At 40.6% G+C, this 21,377-nt stretch overlaps 1 protein-coding gene across 22 annotated transcripts in view; it reads left to right on the forward strand.

The window, feature by feature from the left end:
- Window positions 1-21,377, forward strand: part of msi2b (musashi RNA-binding protein 2b) — a 245,566-nt gene that overhangs the window by 57,703 nt on the left and 166,486 nt on the right. For all 22 annotated transcript variants that reach the window (XR_013797153.1, XR_013797154.1, XR_013797155.1 and 19 more), the window contains exon 6: window positions 8,148-8,240. Coding sequence is in view for 16 of the 22 variants with exons in the window: in XM_079609469.1 (XP_079465595.1) it covers window positions 8,148-8,240 (93 nt within the window). In the remaining 6 variants the exon portion in view is untranslated. The remainder of the gene's footprint in view (window positions 1-8,147; window positions 8,241-21,377) is intronic.

Consider the following 21,377-nt stretch of genomic DNA (forward strand, 5'->3'; position numbering starts at 1 on the left):
CAGAATGACGAGTCACTAACCTGCTGCTCTTAATCCCATTCATCCCTTGTCTGATGCTTGTGCTTGAACTGCCTTGGGCTCCACTAAGTGGCTTGGGAGGGATCTTCCATTCAGAGAGCCAGAGACTCATTTACGTGCCCTCGGGGGTCAGCAAAAGGCCTCTTGGTTGGGTCTTTGGCAGCCAACCTGCTGTCAGTGTGGAGACTGCTTGCTGTAAGCTTGAAGGAACCCCGCTCTGGGCTGTCACCTGCCATTTGCAGTAAGCATCTTTACGCCAATCATCTACTCAGTGTAATGGCATTGTGGTTATCAATTAGGGCTCTATAAATATACACTAGAGATTGGATTGGACCAGTTTTATCCTGGAGACAAACTTCACTTCGGCCCTGTCCAGAGACCTGTACTTTCCTTTTTACACTTATAATGATGTCATTTCATTATTCAAAGATAGTCAATTTAAATAGTCAAAAATATTCAAATTAATGTCTTAAGTTCTTTTGTCTCTTGTGCTTGACTCTGTAGTTAAGTGTACAGTATGTCTTTGTCAAAGTTTTTAAATTGTATTTTTTTTTATTAAACTACAATACAATGGAAATAACACTTATTGTTGAAGGTTATGTACAGTTTGTACTATGATCACTGCAGTTGTGCGGTAATTTTCTGAACGCATTTACTTTTTTACCTATTTTATCAACCACCAGGCAAAAATGTTAAGCCTGATGTCTAATAGCATTTTTTCAACATGCAACACGATTTGTAGGTATGCAAAATTTAAACTTATTTTATTTACTGGTTGATATCTGATAGTTAAAAGTGCATACTCATTTCCCCATTTATTTTACCTATGTCATCATCTTAACACAGTTATTTTCTTAAAATAGTAATAATTTAATTGTTATTTGTAGCGTTTAGCCAATTTAAAGATGAGTTTCACTAAATTATTATGTACAGTATGAAAAATCTATGTCAAAATTCACTTGTAGCATTTAAAACGACTGATTTTTGTATTTAGTGTTTTATTTATATTTTTTTTTTGTTTTTTAGACATAATTGTAATATTTTAATATCTGCGGTTTATCAGTTAATGGCTATAACAAAAATAATTACCGGCTTCTTGTTAGTGGCCACATTTTAATAATGTATACCTAATGATTTGAGATATAATTTGTGTGGAGATGTGTGCGGAACTGAGCACAAAAAAATATTGAAAAAAAATTCTATTGTTTTTTTTTCTTTCCTCAAAATGTCTTATTTTGTGTTAGGACATGGAGTAATATAAACAATGTCACAATTTTTCTATTTGATGAGTTTTTCTCCTTAAGGTTTGTTCAAATATCAAATCCCACGTATGCACAGTAGTATTAGTGATTTTTACAGTAACAAATACCACTAATTTGAAAATAATTTTGTGTCCTGTTTGCGTTTGAGCGATTATATAGAAATATACAGTAGATAAATCTCTTATATGCCCTTGATGCACATAAGAGGGTTTGAAAACTGCATCAAATAAATCTTGTCTGATGGGTTTTGGGGCAGGGAAGAGGGGGGCTCTGCATCCACAGTTTTTGCCGACGTTACTAATCAGTTATTCTCAGCTCTTGGTCAAGCCGCTGCATCGCCTGTCAATCAGGGTTACAGGCGCGGAGGCAGGAGCTGTTCGGCCCAGTACATTTGAATGTTGACATTAAAATTCCACACTGCAAAATTGTGTACAAATTGGAGCTTGGCGGCCTAAATTTAGATGCTGCAGAATGGAATGTGGCAAGTGCACTGGATTCTGTCAGTCAAGGAAGTGTCGACGCCTCACATTTAACGCGACCCGCCTAGTTGTCACTGTTTTTGACCGATTTCGCATCCTGCGAGCTGGTTCGCCTAGAGTGTGTGATTCGGTGGAAGGACAAAGAGACGGCAATCAGTGATGAATATGTGATTTGAGATGATGAAGATGCCTGGGAAGGAGGAGGAGGATGAGGAGGGGGGTCTCATTATCTCACTCTAATCAGGGGACATCCAGCTAGGCAAAGAGGACTGATTAAAAAAGACTCCTCGTCATAACACAAGAGCATCGTTTGGCTGAGGCTTGTAGGCTTGTTGTGAGTGAGGACCAATGTTAGTCAACCGCAATCAACAGCAAGAGGCCACTACACAGTTCATCAGAGACCTGGAGTAAACAAATAAAAACGCAGACCGCTCGGTTTCGAGAGAAGAGCATGCTGGGAAGGGGGACTCTCCGTAGGAAACGCGACAGGTGTTTTGAGAGGAGCTTGATCATCTATCCCCCATTCCTCTGTCTCCGTTCTTTGTTGAACTCCACGTCCCATCAAGTCATCTGTCAAACGGCGCTCTCCCGCTCGCCCCCCCCCTCCTCTGTCGGAATATAACTTGATTTGGTACGTCTGTATCCCTGCGATTGTCCTGCGCCTCTGATAAGGATCCATGTTTTCAGGGAGGGTTTGGCTGCGCCGCATCTAATGAAAGATCTTAATTAGATCCATTTGTGCCCAAAGGAGAGTAGATGCAATATTAAATTGTCACTCCTATCACATTCCTCCAATTTAGGCTGCAGGATACGTCTCGATCCATTTTATTTCGCCGCAGATAAATGGTGAACTTTGCTGTCACTACTACCTCCTGCATTCTCCCTCTCATCTTCAGCAGAGAGCAAGAGGCTCTTCTTCTGGGAGAAAAACATCTTCCTTGTATATTATAAAGCATTAGAAAAATTCTACTTTGCCTCCCAATTCCACTCTTTGTGCAGCACATCAAAATGTATCTTTCTGATTTCGAATCCAAATTGAAGCCTTCCTGATAGTCTTGGTCTTTCAAGTATCATCAAATTCTGCCTCGTTGTCCTTGAAAATTACTTCTTTTTTTTTTTATTGCTGTGGTAATTTTAACCTACAAAATATTTGTTGACTTTCCCATGGCAAGGTGTAAGTTGTTCTTTTTATCATCACATATTCAGTAAGCATTATTTGATTTATTCGGCTGTACATTTTTAATCAAATTAAATATGTAAAATAATCAATACAGTTAAATTGTGCTATAATTAATCTCTGTTGAAAAATATGTCATTACATAGTTAAAACATTTGCCAAAAATGTGAAACATTTATGCGTATTACTTATGCTTTATACGTCTTGGTTGTGGCAAATAAAGGACTTGGAGTTAGCACAGTTATAATTGACAGGATGATTCACAGTTATGAATGAATGTGCCATTGTTTGTCACACTGTTGTTGTTATAGGCTATTCATAGTTCATCCTTTTCGATAAAGTGAAAAACGTATACATTGTCATTTGCAGTGTTGTGTTTTAAATAAAATGAAAAGTGTAATGTCAAACAGAAAATGTCACTCACTGAGGATTTTATTGAGGATTACAGCGAATGGTTTAGATCATAACAATAACTAAAAGCTGCATTCTCTACGTGCTTTCTTCCGCACCTGGGAATCTCCCGATTTAACCCCACAAGTACAGAAGCAAAAGATAGAACAGCCAATCACACCTATTCAGTTTGACTGCGGTGCCACTGTATAAATAGTTTGTAAATATCAAATGATCTGTATCAGACAAAGCAATAGTGACACGTAGTAAAAACACTGGTACTCGCACTTGTGTGTTGCAACATTACTGTCGGATCCAATGTATTTGGCACTGCATCATCTGTTATTTTCAGTCTCTCTGAAAAGCCTGCAACTGTGTCTTGTTTAAAAACAAACTCACAGTAAAATGAAGTGAACACGAAAAGTGTCTTACTGACGTGATCTGACTGGAACTTAAAAATAAAGTTCATCCACTTTTTATTAATGTTAGATCACAAGGATGGGAATGCAAATACTAGGGCGGAGTAAAAAATATTGATTCCTCAATTTTAATCGATTCTCATTTTTACGAACCAATATCCATTCTTAAATTCCAAGAATCTATGAGTCTATCCTGTTTTCAGTTGATGAATCAATGGAACATTGTAGCACGCTTCCCATCCAATAAATAACTATTAGCTTTGTGCTTTTTCAAATTCTGTCCATTTTACAACAAAAAATTAATAAAAATAAAATAATAAAGTTAAACGTGCCGTGACAGATCGCACATACATATATACACATTTTACATATAATACATTTTTTTAATGTTCTTCAATCAAATAATGCATGTTTGAATAAATCCGTCACGTTGACAGACATAATTTAAGCTTACTTGAGTGTAATTTAAGTGTTTGTAAACAATCAGTTCATTTTAACCTTCAATATTATAGTAATGTAGTACCAACTGACTCCTATGTATAGTTTTCAGCATTAGTTGAGACCTGATTACTATACCTGATTTCCAAATAATCAATATCGAATCGCAAGTTTGTGAATTCAAATCGGATTGAATCGCAAAATTTGTGTCAATACACAGACTAGCAAAGACCCACAACTTGGCTCTTGTTGACACAACTTGTGTTTTTCCACAACTTGGCTTTGCAAAAATCTTGTAATCCTCAGAGGCATATCTATCGTTTTATTGCTGGAGTAATACTGTGTTTGGGTCTGTCTTGTATTTACTACTACATGACATGTGTGAATCGGTGGGCGGGGCTAAAGAGGCAATGATGTAGAAGTAGGCGTTGATGTTCTTCTGCAGAGGAAGTCTTTCGTCACACTATAACGTAACAATGTGACAAAATCCGAAACAAGTTGTTTTCTGAGCTGGATTTCAATAATAGCTGTTTTTGGACTAACAAGGAAGTTTTGAGTTCTGAAACATACATGGTGTTTTTGTAGTACAATGGCCTCTTATATGTCAAAAATGTAATTTCTCAATTCATTACCCCTTAGACAGGCCTATTAATGGTCCGTATTGCATTCCATGTCTCGTAGATACGACATTTCTGATCATACTGTGAGCGCTATAAGGCATTAGCCTGCACACATCTAAAGGAGGCTCGTGTAGTCATCACCTCTTATCGCCTGCACTTGTTTGAGCACTGGTAGAAACCTGCAGCACGACTTGCATCTAGAAACATTCTGGCAGCTGACATTCCCCCTCGCTAGAGGAAGGCAAGAAATGTTCTCTAGGCATGCCGAGTCGCATCAAGCAATGCTGGTGGAAGATGACAGGGTCTGAAACAGCAACATCAGCAGACGACTAAGAGCAACAAACTCAGCCGCTCTGCATAAATTCATACGCGCAGTATCTCTAAACACACTGCTTATACTCTATCACACCTAGCGCCGCTGCATTCTTATATCTCAGCTCTCCTGCGAGACGTGCTCTTTCATATTCATAGATTTTCACGGCTGAATTTTTAAGGTCTTACGATAGCAAGTTTCCCCCGATATGTCATCACTTCGCCAGACGTTTCCCCGTCCCTTCGCTAGGTCCACGGATTTCTGTCTTTTCCTTAGAATATACTTACACCTCATTGTTTTTTTCACCCTTCTAATTCGTTTGAAACATCTTTTCCCATTTCAACTATGTTAAAGGCTCCCCCACAATGCCTGACAAAGAGTGATTTCAAATTTGTACGGATAATGAGAGGCTGCAGAAGGAGGTGTGAAAGTTAAAATCCCTCAGCAGAAAGCAAAGTTGGGGGACCGTTCCTCTCGCTGGAACACGCGATTCAGGATGATTCAGGGACGAGCCATAACTATTGTACCCGACACCTCTTAGTCACCAAACATAAGGGTACATCAGTACCTCCCTCATGACTCGCACATTATTCCCACGGATGTCTTAAAAACAGAACTGTGTTTTTGGAAAGCTGGCATGTCAAAAATGGCAGAGAGAAACAAGGACACACCAGAGATGCTCAGGAAGGAAAAGTCCCGTAATAAAGGGTTGTCTGGCAAGCTATCTGCTTTTCTTATCTAAGTGGATGCTAATCAAATTGTACGTTTGGTAGCTTGTTGTCTGTTTTTAATGATTATTTCTTTCAGGCCTTCAGGGTCACAAAACCACTCTATTTAGCAAAAGAATCATGCTTCCTGTCATAGTCTTAGTCATTATTGCATCCAAGCTGGCACTTTGAATGCTAATGGGTTAGCCGAGTTAGCGACGTCAGCAGCACATCGTGTTCGTGAGGCATGCTCGCTGGTCGCATCCCGAGAGAGGTGTGCGAGAGCGGTAGCACGGACAGAGCAAAGGCCTGCTGTTTTCTCTTGTCACCATGGAGAGAAATGGACAGAGTAATTGCGTTGTTCCAGGGCCTGAGGAATCCCATCAGCCAGGAGCTGGTGCTGTCAGAGGACATAAAGATGCCACTAAAAACTTAACTCTCCACTGACACGTTGGGCGGCTCGGGCCTGCACAAAACGACAGGGGAAAAGACAGACAGATTAACCATGGTGGGGTGCAGATGAGAGCGAAAGTGCTTTGGAGAAGGTTTGGGAAACAGCCAGCTGAGATGAGGGCTGAGTGTGCCTGTTGCCAAGATTGTGTATGATGGATGTGAATGAAGTCGAAATAAATGCTCAGGGTTGCTTAATTCTTTCGCCGTCTACTCCGCTCTGGGAAACACAAGGGGTTTGCTAGAATGCTCAAATGAAGCTTATTTTCTCTCATTGTCAATAAGTGTCCCTTTTTTGGCCATTTTTATAGACCGAGACAATAGGAAGGGACAGGAAATTATGGGGAGAAAGAGTAGGAATGAGTTCATTGATCTATAAAGCAAGGTGATGGTTTGCATTCATCCATCCCTCTCTCTGTTTATCTATCTGTATGCATCCATCCATCCCTCCCTCTCTCTGTATCTCCATCCATCCATCCATCCATCCATCCATCCATCCATCCATCCATCCATCCATCCATCCATCCATCCATCCATCCATCCATCCATCCATCCATCCATCCATCCATCCATCCATCCATCCATCCATCCATCCATCCATCCATCCATCCATCCATCCATCCATCCATCCACCCACCCATCCATCCATCCATCCATCCATCCATCAAAAGTCACATTAACATACAAATTTTGTCTTGATACATTTTCCATTTCAAGATAAAATTGTCGCTTTTAATTTTATTGTAAATTATATACATTTATTTGATTTTAAATTTTAAATTCTTTCTTTTTCAAATTCAATGATTGAATTATAATTTAAAAGGCATTTGTGATTTACATAGTTACAATAGTTCCCAAACATCTTCACAATAATTGTCTTCCAGATCAAAACCACATCTTCTAACCACTAACTTGGGTGAGCTAAACACCAGTTACACTGTTTTTTTTTGTGTGTGTGCACAATGTAGGTCAAATTTGAATCTGTGTCTCCCACATGAGCGCCATAAAACTTTGGGATCATCTGCTGCAACACAGCTCTGACAATAAGCACACATTTAATAGAAATCCACACGGTTCTAACATAAGCGGGAATTTGACAAGTTTCTTCTCTTTGTTAACTTCAAAAAGGGCTTAACATTGCCTGAGGAGCTCTCTTGTTAGCCGTTATCATTGCCCTATATGATAGGTGGGCTATTTGATCTCAGTGCACCAGCTCTCAGCACAATTAACGTTGCTGCATGAAGAGAAGTCGGGTCTCGGAGCTCCATATATCTCTCCAGCAGGGAGAGTTAATTGTGTTTTGAAAAATGGGCCTTGTTGCACGAATGCGACCTCTACTACTGTCTGTTCTCACCGGTTTGAGATCCCGCCTTGCTCAGAGACTTCCAACTTTCTGACACCTTTTGTTTGTAACTCAATTAGAGTGTCTTTGAAGGTCTATTTGAGCAGCTCGCTCTACGTGGTTTTCCTGAGAACTGTCCTCTGAAACTTTCCTGTTCCAGTTTTTTAAATGGACTGGGGTATTGTGTATTGGGTCTTCGCAACACAAGAAAAACACCATTCACAGCTCAGGTGTTTCTGTTAGTGTGAAACCAAAAAGTGTCAAGTCTGAAATGCTGAGAGAGAAAGGACAGGTATAGCAAGAAGCGTCGGGCATTGCAAGCTAGGTGTTACCCGGTCCCCAAGCACACTCTCGCAACTCAACAAATCACACAGTACCCTCCTCTTCAATCTCCCTGTGGGACGCAAAACCCACAACCGGTCATCTCCCAATTCCCTCTATTCCAGCTTCCTCTTTGTCTCCTGTGCGTTTGAAGTCCTCTGAAGTGCTTTCACATGGGCCTAATCTCGTGTCTTCTTCTCTTCTCTTCCAGATGGTCACAAGAACAAAGAAAATATTTGTAGGCGGATTATCAGCTAACACAGTAGTTGAAGATGTGAAGCAGTATTTTGAACAGTTTGGCAAGGTAAGATCTCATTTTTCTTTTTCCCTTTGGCTAATTTCATGGAGAGATGTTTGTGTATGATGAGAAACGCTGTCCCTCAACGAACTCTTTCATGTGAAGACTTTCAAACAGGCCGTTTGAGATGTGGCCATTTGGAGATGAAAGACCAGTATTCGTCTCTGTCGCCACTGGCTGAAGTAGCCAACACCTTTTGCTTAAAGCTTCTGTATAATCATTTAACTTTTCCCATCTCAGATTAATGTGCACGGACAACTAGAGTAGCAAGCCACCAGTTGGTTGACTTTCCTGAAAACTCTGCATTGAACATTGCTGAGTTGGTCTGAACATTTATTCAACCAAATGGTGTGCTTGGACCTGACTAGGGTTGAGTAGTGATACAGATTGCCCAATTTGATTCTGATTCACAAGCTTTTGAATCTATTTGGTTCAATTCCATTTTTAAATCAATTTGATTGGATTCAGTTATAATTTCCATTTTGCTAACATATCCATTACATATGGAAATAAAACCTCCCTCTTCGAATGATGTGTATACAGGGAAGTGTTTCAAACTGATTCAAACTTGATGGCAACTTGTCTTTTTGAATTTAAAAGAATCAATTAAAAGAGTTATTTGTTTTAGGAATCAATCTATATTTTTTGTGCTGTATGTTTTTGAATCACTTAAAGAACTTAATCATAAGATAAGTCATTTGTTAAGGAAATCAAGCTACAATGTTCATGCAGTGTGGTTTTGATTCGCTTAAAAGAAACAAATCATAATAGTAATTTGTTTTGGCAATCAAGCTACAGTGCGGTTTGTTTTGAATCACTATAAATAACTGGCTCATAAGAGTCATTTGTATGTATAAACTGGAAGAATAGGCATAGAGTAAAATATCGATGTTGGGCTTTTATGAATCATAAAAGAATACATGTTTTTACCCAGTCCTACCTTGACATGTTTTTCCAAGCCTGATATCTACCGTACGCATGGAGATGATTGATAGATAACCCATATCTTTGTGTGGCCCAGGTGAACTTTTCTATTTGCTGTATGATATGACTGAGTAAGTTCACGGTTTCTTTCTATTTCAGGCTCTGTATAAATACCTAGCTCCATTTGTTTGTAATCAGCTGTGTCTGAGTGGACCTAACACACACTTGACTTGATTGAAGGGCTCAATTATGCAGATGTTTTACTTGCCCTGCGCTGTATGTCTTGCCCTGGGGGTGTTTTCAGCAGCGCCAGCTCTGGCAGTAGACAACCGCTAAATCATTGTGATTAAAGGAACGACGCAGGATTTGTAGCTTCTTAGGTCACAAGACTATATTAGTCTTACCACAGCCCGGTTTATTGAGGCATACTTGTCTGCATCCTAACGTAAAGCTGTAGATCGTTATTTTGAATGGGCAGCGTGATCCAATAACGCTAAAGACCTCAGCGCTCAGTGTCTCGTTGTTTATAAGTTGCGAATCAAATGCACAGTCTAATGAAGTGTCTGTCTCCGAAGACAAGAAAATTACAAATTGACCATCCGTTGGATACACACTTGTGAGTAAAGGCGAAATAAGCCTTCAAAGTGACTTGCTGGAAGGTTGGATGCTCATTTGCTGCAAACTCTTGATGACTCTGCAAGTCCGCCCACCTGGAGGTTTTGCCACACTGTGGTGTCAGTTGAGCTGATACCCGGAGGTTTGTGTGTGTGCATAGGGGCGTGTGTGCAGGCCAATTAACAGTGTCTCCTGGCGAGCAGTAGGTAGTGAGAGAACGAGGATCCTGGGAGGAGAGCAGGTGGCACGGGGCAGCAGGGTCACAGGATCTGTCTCCTTAGAAGCTGTGTTCTTCCTGAGCACTTTTTCTGTGCTATGACAGCTTACACACTCGTGCACACACACATTTAAGCGGCACTAAGGGGCATTTATTGCACAACACTGCAGAATTAAGATTTTAAAAGCCTTTCCACAAAGGCTCTTTGAGTTAGATCCACTTTTCATTAGCATACAGTCATTTCGTGCTAATGCGGCATGTTGCCTTTTTTTACTTTTAGAGGAAGGCATGCCTAAATAATTTCAGTTGTTTCCTCTGAAACATTTTATGTGTTAAGACTACAGACTTGGCATGGTTTGATTTAAAATCGCACCGATACTTTGCACATTCGTCGTGATGTGAATGTAAAAGACCGCCTCGCTCCCTTCATAAACCTTCATGTGCCCTAATTACATAGGATGGCTTATGCTTAGTCATAGGTTTATTGTAATCGGCTTGGAGTAGATCTCCAAACAAAGTACACTTATTCTGCTAAGTTGAAACAACTCCTATTTACTTCATTACCTCTCTCTCTCTCTCTCTCTCTCTCTCTCTCTCTCTCTCTCTCTCTCTCTCTCTCTCTCTCTCTCTCTCTCTCTCTCTCTCTCTCTCTCTCTCTATATATATATATTTATTTACCTACCTCTCTCTCTCTCTCTCTCTACCTCTCTTACTTTAGTAGTGTTCGCTGTGCTGTTGTGGCCAGGATTTAGTTTCATTAGGCCTGAGAGTTGTTTCCAAGCCAGTGCTCTGCCACAATAAGGCCTTTATGCCTCCTCTGTCCTGGTTCCCATATCGGCCTGGGTGAGAGCCAACTTCTACCATTTCAGGGGCAAAATTTAAACCTCCTGCAGTCCAGATATACAGTTCGTCATTGGAAGCACGTATAATATACAATTAAAAAATAAATACTTAAATATTTTGATCTTTTTATATTATTCTATTATTTATATAATTAAATAATTATAAATTATATTTTCTATAAAATGTATATATTATGTGATATTAATTATATTATTTATATATTGATAAATAAATCACATCACATCTAGAACAGAATTAACCAATCAATATTCATCTTCTGACACATTTCATAGTGAGTAGTACAATATTTAATCAATATATACTTTTTCTAAGCCCACATGGGCTTGGGTTACATCAGCAGATTTTTATTTGAAGATGACTAGGGACATGTATTTAGAAAGTGAATAAGGTCAATTTTGGTTTCATGTTGTCTTTAAAAGTGAGAACCTGAACTAAAAGTTGTGTATTACCATGTTGCCGGTATGAAATATCAGAGTTTTCTCTTTCTCTCAGCTTCAATATTCAGTGAGGACAGTGGGCTTCCTGTAATGACTGCATCCCGAGCACTCACTGTTAGTTAATTTAGCATACCTGGTGAACCGCTAACATTTAATAACGGCATTCGATTTACCTCAGGCTCGGGTAATAAAAACAGTGCACTGCTCTATTTGCAAGCCTCACTGCATCACTGAATCCTTAAAGTCTGATTTGATAAGCTTGTTTAACGAGAGGTGTTTGTGGATTTGGTGTGAAGAGTTTATTTCAGACACATTTTCCTTGTGTACACTGTGAGACTGTGGGAACATGACAGCGTATCAGTAGTGAGAGTAATGGCGGCCATCCAAAGTTGCCTTAAAGATGCATAGTGTTCCTCCCAAGGTTGGTTCCTTTACGATTCTTGGGGAGTATTTTTCTCGGCATAGTCCTTCAGCTTGAACATTTCATGCCTGGCGCTTTGTGAAGCTGCTTTAAGACAATCTCAATGGTTAAAATCACTATATAGCTAAATTGGATTGGTTAAAGTTACTGTGCATAAGCAAATAATAAAGATTAACGAAAGCCTCTATGGACTGTTTGAAAACAGGGATAAGATTTAACATCACACCGTTGCTTATGCTATATGTGACGGTTGTGTTCTGTGAATTTCCACTTCCTAAATTTAGTTTGGAGTATTTTCAGAGTGTGCAGCTTCAGCTTCGTGAGCATTTCATGGTTTATTTTCTTTTAATGTCTTAGCAGGAACTTCATTGTCTGGGCAGAGATGTGTTATTTCTTATCAAAAGGCCCTTTGGACTGCCTTCCTCCATAAGAGTAGCCAGGGAAGTGTCCTCTATTCACTGTGAGGGTTAGCAGTAAATCCCCACGGACTTCTATGGAGCCCGTAGCCCTTAAATGTTCTCCACACATCAGTGGCCTTGCACAAGTGGGAAGTCACTAACAAAAGGTAGAAATTCTTAAGGGCAGCCGAAATAGTCAATCATGGGCTCCCCGCTCTCCAGTGCCCTCTGGAGTGAAGGGAGAAAACAAATGAGAAGCTAGTGAGGGATGAAAAGGGAAGGTAAGGAAAAAAGCAGCTTTTGAACTGGCTGGGATTAGTTTTAAGATGATGCGCTCTCTCTAGACTCCTCCCTTCCTCTGCTCTCGTCTTCCTGTCTCCCTCCCACCGCTCATCCTCAGCAATCCGAGCCCACACCTGTATTTGTTTCGCTACCGAGTCTTTAACAAGGTCTCAAAATGGCTTTCACAGAGCTTGTGTTAACCAGTGAAACCAAATCTTCTTGTGAAGATTGAAAACACAATTGATTTTGGGCAGGGCTGAGGTCGCCGGCCCAGACCTCACTCTCTTTCCGCCTCTGTATGCTCTGACGCGCCTTGAGATTGATCTCTATCCTTCTTTAATTCCTTTTTTTCCCCTCCATTGTTTATCTTGGCTGGACACACATCCAAAATGTCCAAAGTGTGTTCTCCCTCTCAAAGTAAGTCTATAATACTTGGAGAGAGCTGTGCGTTAGCATTTCTAATCATCTTAATGGTGGATGCGTCGGCTGACACGCAAGTAGCGACTTCCCTGAGCTGTGACATCAGTCAGCAGATAATGTAAAACTCCAAAAGTCTCCAAAGTCTAATTACTGGAAAAAACATAAATTATAATATTAAGAAAATTTCTGTTGCTTGTAAACTTATGCATTTTTCCAGAATACATTCACTTTTATTATGAAGGATTTGGTGTAATTGAAAAATAAGAATTCAGAACTATTTAAAATATTTTACTCTTCATTTATTCTCAAATTGTCTGTATTTTTATATACTGTATATATTATATTTAATATTAAATAATTGTGTATTTTAAAATTATAATAATCGTATAAAATGATGTATTTACAGCATCTGCCTGCTAACCAGTCAACTTTGTCCCCATAGTCCTCGTCTTCTTTCTCAACATCCCCAAATTTTTTGGTTGTTCCAATTGTGCATGAATGCCTTGGTACGTATTTGTAATGAAAGCTTAATATTTCTTCTTTCATGGCAGAATGCGCTAGGGGACCTGTCTTGTAGCAGTTGGTGTGTAAATGATCTTTAAAACATTTTGCTGAAGGAAAAATAAAACTCAGGGTACCCAGAAGATTTCCCCTCAGTTGTCGGAGCGGCTCAGAAGCTTTCAACCCAGCGACTCGCTCACGGTTACGGGCTCTAAAGCGCAGGCGGCGAGATCTAGCTTAGCAGGACTGTTTGAAAGAAAAATGAGACAAATGATTTAACACTCTCCCTGACCTTTGTTTGCTCTAAGTATTGGCTGTGTTTCCAGGAGTCAAGGGGGGATGATTTTAAAACGCCCACTGGAGAATTGGAAGTTAAACTGCTTCTTGGCAATGATTTCCATTTTGATTCCACTCTTTTCTTTCTCGTCTCCTTAAGTCTGTAGTTCAGCAGTACATCTTGTTGTTCAGGACCTCCCCAGAGTACATCATTTATAAACTTGCGGTGATGGATTGGCCTTAGTTTAGCTGCCTTGTATGCACCAGAAGGCCCCTGTGCTTTTACCTTATACCCATCAGAAGGCTAGTTTTTGTCTTTTATAGCATTATTTACCTGGACGTCTTTAAATCACGTCGTCCAATGGAAAGAGCTTGACCACATTTGGCTAACTTAATCACTCTAATCACTCTCTGTTAATTGCTTTTTCCTCGTCAAAGTCCCTGTGCTCTAAGATGATTTAGAGGGCACGAAAGCTGGAATCAAGGTCTTGTAGATGTCGTCACAGCTGAAGCGACACAGCGTTGCATCATACGGGCTGGCTTTATCCTCGACTCTGACAACAAATGCGTTTTATGTGCTTTATGTATTTGGATTATCTTTAACAGATGGTTTGTTAACTTTTAAGTGCAAATTTGAGATATGATGAAGCTTTACGTTGGGGATAACATATTTAAGCTATATTTAATTAGTGTTTGGGTTTTGGTTAAGATGCATTTAAGCTTGAGGTTTGTAAATAGCGGTATGCCATTAACACATTGTCCTTTTAGTTTTGATTACAATCTTTAATTATAAGAACATTTTGGAATTTAGTTAGTCAGTCATCCATATAAACTTGCACATATGCATACATCTTTGTCCCCTAATGTATTGCCTTGCTTTATCCTCTTTTGTGTGATTGCTTTTATCCCGTTTTCCACCTGTGCTTGTGTTATCCAAGTAAATCTTCAAACAGGGTCTCTTTGTAAGCATAGATTGCCTTGATTGCCATTGAACTGAGTCACTTGGATGGATAGGCCTCCGGGGCTGGTCACATTTGTTTAAAAGGACCAGCCGTTTTTTAAGAAGATTGACCGTGATTGAGGAGGATTTTCAGGCCCTTCTAACATGAGCAAATCTCTGAGAGATAGCAAGCCTCAAACCGCAGGCTATTTTAGGTTGAAGGGAAAGACAGAAGCTGAATGAAGAGGTAAAACGTTTCAGGTAAAATGCTTCTCTGAGATTGTCCACAATTTGAAGGCGTTTTTTTTTTTTTGGGGGTCAAAAGATCTGCTTTGGCTTCAGCTCAACTTTCTGCATTGAGTGGCACTATCAGATCAGCTTTGGCCGCTCCCACTGTGCCTGAAGCCGCACCGGCCGATTGCGATCTTTTCCACCACTCCCTAGGCATAGAGTGCACCAATTATATCAGCTCGGTGCTCTATTATGATTTAACCGGGAAAAAAGGGACCCATTTCTATAGAGACCATGACATTTCCAATCCCCCTACTGGCACCACCCGTTCACCTGTGGAGATAGCCTTGGAGTGGTAATAACTTTTGACTCAGGGGGGCTTCTGTGATCTTCAAGCTTCCAAGATGTGGCCTCAAATAAGCCTCCACCTGCCAGGCCGGCTCTTAGTGAGAGAGGCACCTCTGTGTCCCGTTGCGCTGTGAGCTCACAGGAAGTCTGCACCGGGCTGATATTCCACAAAGCTGTCCAGGAGCATAGAAGCAAAAGCAGGTTTTGAGTGACAGCTTCCTTTCACTCTCAAACGTGACAGTTGGAAAACAGGATTATCGCAGCGTAATTCAGACCGTGGTCCGTTGTGAACTTTGAGAGGAGCTTTTTGGTGATTATTTTTTTAATTTCTCCTTCGGCGGAGAAGATTGATACGCTCGTAGTTCTCTCATCAGCTCAAAGAGGCGGATGCGAAGAAACGAGAACATTTAAATGCTCAGCATGAAAACAGTCAGTGTGAGCTCGAGAGAAAGACGCGGCGATGAGAGAGAAATTATAACTAGAGTTGTCTCTCCTCAGCGTCCCTCCAAAATCTGATTGGGCTGACAGCATGGGTGCTTATTTGGCGCAGGGCCATCTGAACGCTAACACGCTGTTACACGTCGTGCACGAGTAACATAAAAAAAAGCACATAAAACAATGTCCCATTGGGATAACTACCTCTCCCACTCAGAATGCTTTGAAAGCTTTAAATGGCCTTCTTTCGGTCCCCCTCTCTCTCCTTCCACCTTATGCTCACTAGAAGGTACAGCTTGTTTTTTTTTTCTCCCCGCAGCTTGATGCAAAGCTTTAATGAAGCCTCAAAGGTATTGGGCATCATATACAATTATCAGGCTTACACTGCTAAGAATGGCTGTATAACGTACGCTAGAGCTGCGTAGGGGCTCTAGTGGACCGGTGCCAAGTGGTGTGAGGGAGAGATAGGAAAAGAGACACATAAGATGGAAGAAAAGGCCTCATCCGCATATAATTAGACTGAATTTGCTCAGAGACTCAGCCTTTCTTAAAGGGCATGTCCTCTCAGATGAGTGTCAACAACTGTGGGGTTCTGCTGTGTTGCCTCTGTAGATGCGGAGATAGAGGCGGGGGAGGCGAGAAGGATAAATGGATGAAGCAGATTGGATTGATAAATATATTCGGCACATGCTGGCACACATTGCGCGCGCGCGCGTTAGCGAGCTCTTCATGACTGTTTGTGCTGTTTGAAGCAAGCAAGCAAGGAAGCCTTGAAGGACTCTCCAGGCTGCAGTGCTAATTAACTCAAATGCCAATGCATTACCTGGCTGCGTTCTTTGTTTTTGTTTTTTAACAAACTCTCATGCCACCCCACTCCATGGGCCCGGGTCAGTTATAATACGTCATTGGAGAGCACAGTAAGGTTGAAAATGCACCGTGGGGGTTGTGGGTTTATTGTCGCTTGAGATGGATCCCGTGGAGTGGTGTAGCGAGAGGCCAAGGTTAAGTAGTCCCTCACCAAATGCATGAAGATGCGTCCGAGACAGGATGAACGGGAATGAAAGAATGGAGATATTTAGAGCTTTTGTGCATCAAAGTAATGAGCATGTTTTGTATATTTAGTTAAACAAGCAAATTTACCTTCTGCAATGAGTAAATCTTTACACCTCTGAATCATAAATAAAGCTTTTTGTCAGGTTCTAATTGAACAGATATACCACATGCGCCAGAGCGAGTTTGGGCAAACCCTTCCGTATTTTAATGACAAACACATTTGCAATGACAGATATATATACTAGACTTCAGGAAATGATACTTCCTTAGGCAAGCCGCTCCAGCACGGAGCCCGAGCACCCGCTGCCCTCCTCCCTTACGCTGGCTTCCTTCCCAGGCAGTGATCCTTTTTAGATTTGACTTATGAAAATAAAAACACTCGCAATCCATTAAAATGAATTATATTTTGCTGACTGATTTATAGTCCCCTGAAGGTTTCCAACAAGAATAACTTGGCATTAAATGTCACCTTGAAATGGATTAAAGGAGAGATAGATTTTGTAATTGTTTTCACTGTCTGCGAATAAGTTTTGCTGCTTATTTCAGGTCCTCCCCACAGTCTTTATCAGCGCCGTGGGGGGAAGTGACGGTTCGAAATGTCACAGGGACTCTTTTGAAAAGGCAGCTTGTCAGTTTTATCCCGACGTCGATGAGGAGTCGACTGGCCTGCTGGTGCCGTTGCCTCGGGAGCCGAACTTCACAATGAGGAAGGGGATGTTTCTGATGATTAAAAAGAAGACGAGTACAAGCGCTCTAATTTCCCTCCACAGCAGGTGGTTGTCATCCATCCTTCCAAACAGCTGGTGGGAGGGTGGGCCGGGGGCTGGCGAGGAAGGGGTCTGGGCCCGGTGCCCCCGTCACCCGCCTTAATGACAACACACTGCTTCCCCGGCGTCCAAACAGCAGCCACACTCGCAGATGTTCAATCTGCGTTTCTGACGAAATGCTGTCGAGACCGCTCAGAGACCCCAGAGTGTTTTCAAATTGTCCTGAAGGTCTGGCCTTCTGGCACTTTCTCTGAGTGGCCACATATTGCGAGTAGCATCAAAACATGCATTTCAGGGTGTCTGGGGGCCGAATTGCTAATTTAATGTCGGAACTGTGGTGTGGTGGTTAAGTTTGACTCTGGCTTGTGACTCTTTTTGATCTCATTTCCACCACCATTTCTTTGGTGTCATTGAAATAGGAAAACGGTCAAAAATAAAATGAATTGTAGAGCAGTAAACACAACTAGCATAGAAAAAAAGCTAGCAAACTGCATGGCACATGTCTGTTTGAAGTGCCAACGTTAAGGGCACCCAAACGAAGACTAAATCAGTCACAGCGTGACTCGTCAGGAGAAGAAAGGCCAACTGACTTCAGTTTTGGGGTCCAGACTTAATTAAAATTATCACAGGCTGCAGAGAATCAAGCAGAGATGCATGCCGTGTTCCGCTATGATAAATAGAAAGCGCAACTGCAAGAAGAAAGCGGACGAAAAAATTACTTTTTCCCCACCTCCTTCTCTGTTTGATCTGTCGCAGTGGTCCAAACAGGCTGACCGCACCACCCTGGGTGTCAAAGGGAGCTCTTTTAAGTCATTCGCAATCTCCTGCACCCTATTGGCTCGAAGTCTTGCTCTCAGGGCAGAGGTGCAATCTCTGCTAATTATTTTGTCGGAATATCAGGAATAAGTCGGATTTTGGATCATAATGTAATGCAGCCCGCTCTCTCTCCCAATCCACCAGTACTGATGGGTGGTTCTCGCAGGGTGCCAGGTGTCCCATGGTTGGCACAGACTGCCAATCCTTTTGTTTATCAAGAAACAGACGGATGGCAATCACCACAGAATGAGTGTGAATGAAGGGGATTTTACCAGCTTTGTGAACCAAAGTCCCCCTTTCTACAGGACAAGAGTAAATGACAATATGCCAAACACATTAGTGATGTTTATCTAGTTTCTTTGTCATTTTTATTACTTTTTTTTCTTGTTCCTTTTACATTAATGGCTGCATTCACACAGAATACAGCTATCAGTCCTGTTTTAGAGTGCTAAATATGGTTACTTTGACACACAGTTCAGTTATAAACGAGAGTGACAATCACGCTTTTCATGACTTTCTTACATTTTCAGCACTCACAGAGATGAAAATATGAGCTGTGTGTCATCTAAATGTTTTAGGTCCATTTGTTATTGTCCCATCAAAGCTGTTCCCGTCCGTTTGGATTTGATTAAAGTGTGATAAGACTTTCTGGTGTCATATAAGTCACCATCTTTGTTATGTATTTGTTTACTTGTGTAGAATACACATCGTTTTAAAGCAGCTTAACATATTGGATTGGTATATTGTGATATGCATCATACTGTAGGTTCAAGGATGATTTGAGAGTCACAACTGTCACTAAATACAATATATCAGGGCTATATTGGTTGATATAAGATATGTTTATCGTTTATCCATATCTGTTAGCATTGAATATTTAATAGGGTATATATATATTAATCTCGAAATGAACATCAATTTTACATACTGTACATAATGCTGATGTCACTTATAAAAAAATTCTAAAAACTAAGATTAGTTATTTTATTTATAATAAATATATATTTTAAATATAAAAAAATTCACATAATTCTATGAAAATTTTAATGAAAATAATAATTGGTGTATCTGTATCAGATTTTATTTAGTTACATTTATTTAATAAATATAAATGTACATTTATGTTCATCCTTACATTTCTACTTGAAAGTAGACGATGTCCCATGTCAAAGTTTGTTTTTGATAATTGTAAAAAAAATTATTAGTCTCATTAGACGGCAAGATCAGTGAATATTTGCATAGGACAAAGGAGTTTAAATTGGTATTTTTGACCTGGTCTAAATTTGACACGCATCAAATAATGTGCTTTTTACAGCTACAGCAGAACTTTCTGACTTTCATTTTCTTCCTTTTACTGGAGGACTGACCTTGCTCCCTCGAGCTTTGCTCAGCCAAGCCCTCTCTACCCCTGAATCGGATAACAAGCTTGCTCTCTGCCGCTATCCTGCTTCCCCGTGACCTTTCATTTCATATCTTCCTTCATCTTTCTCTTCCTCACCCACATGCTCTATCCATCTCTTTTCAGTTTTATGCTCCTAAACTTTGTTTAGAAAGAAGAGAACAATGCAACTTTCTTTTAAAGCCGGTATGCTGCAATTTGATTGTTGGCTTTTTAAAACCGTTTGGATGTTTTCTAGCATTCTGGGGTGCTATGAAAACAGTTTAGTTTGAAATCTTTGTCTTAGTCACCTTGATAATGCAAGGCATGTTCATAATGAAATGGTGCTACCGTGAGCGTAACAATGCATGCTTGGGTACATTCACATGCGTGCATTATTTTACTGATCATCTGTTTTTTTGTTTGTTTTTGTTTTGTTTTTATTCTAAACTTGGATTTGACTTTTTTTTGCGAATCACTGTATTATTATTTGCTGCATTTGCATGAGACACAGTCCTTGGACCACATTTATACACTGAACTTTCCCCCAAAATCACGTTGTTAAATACTGCAGAAAAATAAGACAAGACACAGGCTTAGAAAAATTTAAACCAAAACATTTGGCCGACTAAACAATAAAACTACGGCTTCTATCCTGTTAGGGAGTGAATAATTGCATGTTGCTGGAATGCACCAAGCCTGAATGTGACCTTTCAGAAGCACAAAATACATATACATGCTCTGTGGCAAATAGATTTCATTCTGCACGTCTTTTATATTCTAATTTAGTGGGAATTTATGCATGCCATGGGAGAGATTTCAGAGACGGCGTTCAAGCCTCTCAGATTTGGTGTTTGGAACATTAAACACAATGCACCGTGTAAAAGCAGAGCTTGTTTGGAGTGAAGGATTTGAGCAAGCGAGAGAGAGAAAAGCACGAGAGAGTGAGAATAAGTCAGGGAGGGAGGGAGGGAGTGAGTGACTTGTATCTGAGTTTTTTTCCTACAGCTGCCGTCTGTGTTTGTATGTGCACGAGCAGGATTTTTGGCAGTTGTGCCTTTGTGCCTCTGAGTTCATGAGTCGAGCTTCAATCCTCTGCTTCCCCAAACCCCCCCCCATACCCCCCCCGCCCTCCACCCCACCCCATCACACCTGATTCACTCTGACAAAAGGCCCTAATGGCTCAATATTTTACTGTGGATTTTGAGAGCAGGCTGAGAGAGAGAGACTCTTGGAGCCCATCTGTCGCATCTGCTCTCCCTTCTACACATGTGACATTCACTCAGGAGTCTTTTAATTCATGAACGCAACTTGGAAAGAGCTCTTGGAGCATGTGACAAATTGCTGTGAAGTGCGACGATTGGATCGGACTCGTTCGCTCGTGCACTTGCGTTATTGGTGCGTATTTGAGCGAATACACATCTGGTTGGGAAGGTTGCCATCGACGAGGCAGGCCGTATCTCGCTAATTGAAGCATCGTAAACATCCACGTTGAGAATAAACAACCACGTGCATTATGTGTGCACACTCTACAGTGGATCGGACTTGGTAAAGACTGAGAAAGTTGTTGATGGACTGAATTTTTTATTATAATATAATACATAGCAGAAGTGCATGATTGTTAACTGACTGTTGGTAGATGCTGGTAAAGTTACTGACAGACTTTTTTTTTTTATGTAATGTTTTTAAGCAACACATAGCCTATGTGACCCTGGATCACAAAACCAGTCACAAGTCGCACGTGTATATTTGTGGGAATAGCCAACAATACATTGTATGGGTCAAAATGATTGATTTTTCTTTTATGCTAAAAATCATTA

The sequence above is a fragment of the Phoxinus phoxinus genome (assembly GCF_949152265.1).
Source record: "Phoxinus phoxinus genome assembly, chromosome: 4".
NCBI lineage: Eukaryota > Metazoa > Chordata > Actinopteri > Cypriniformes > Leuciscidae > Phoxinus > Phoxinus phoxinus.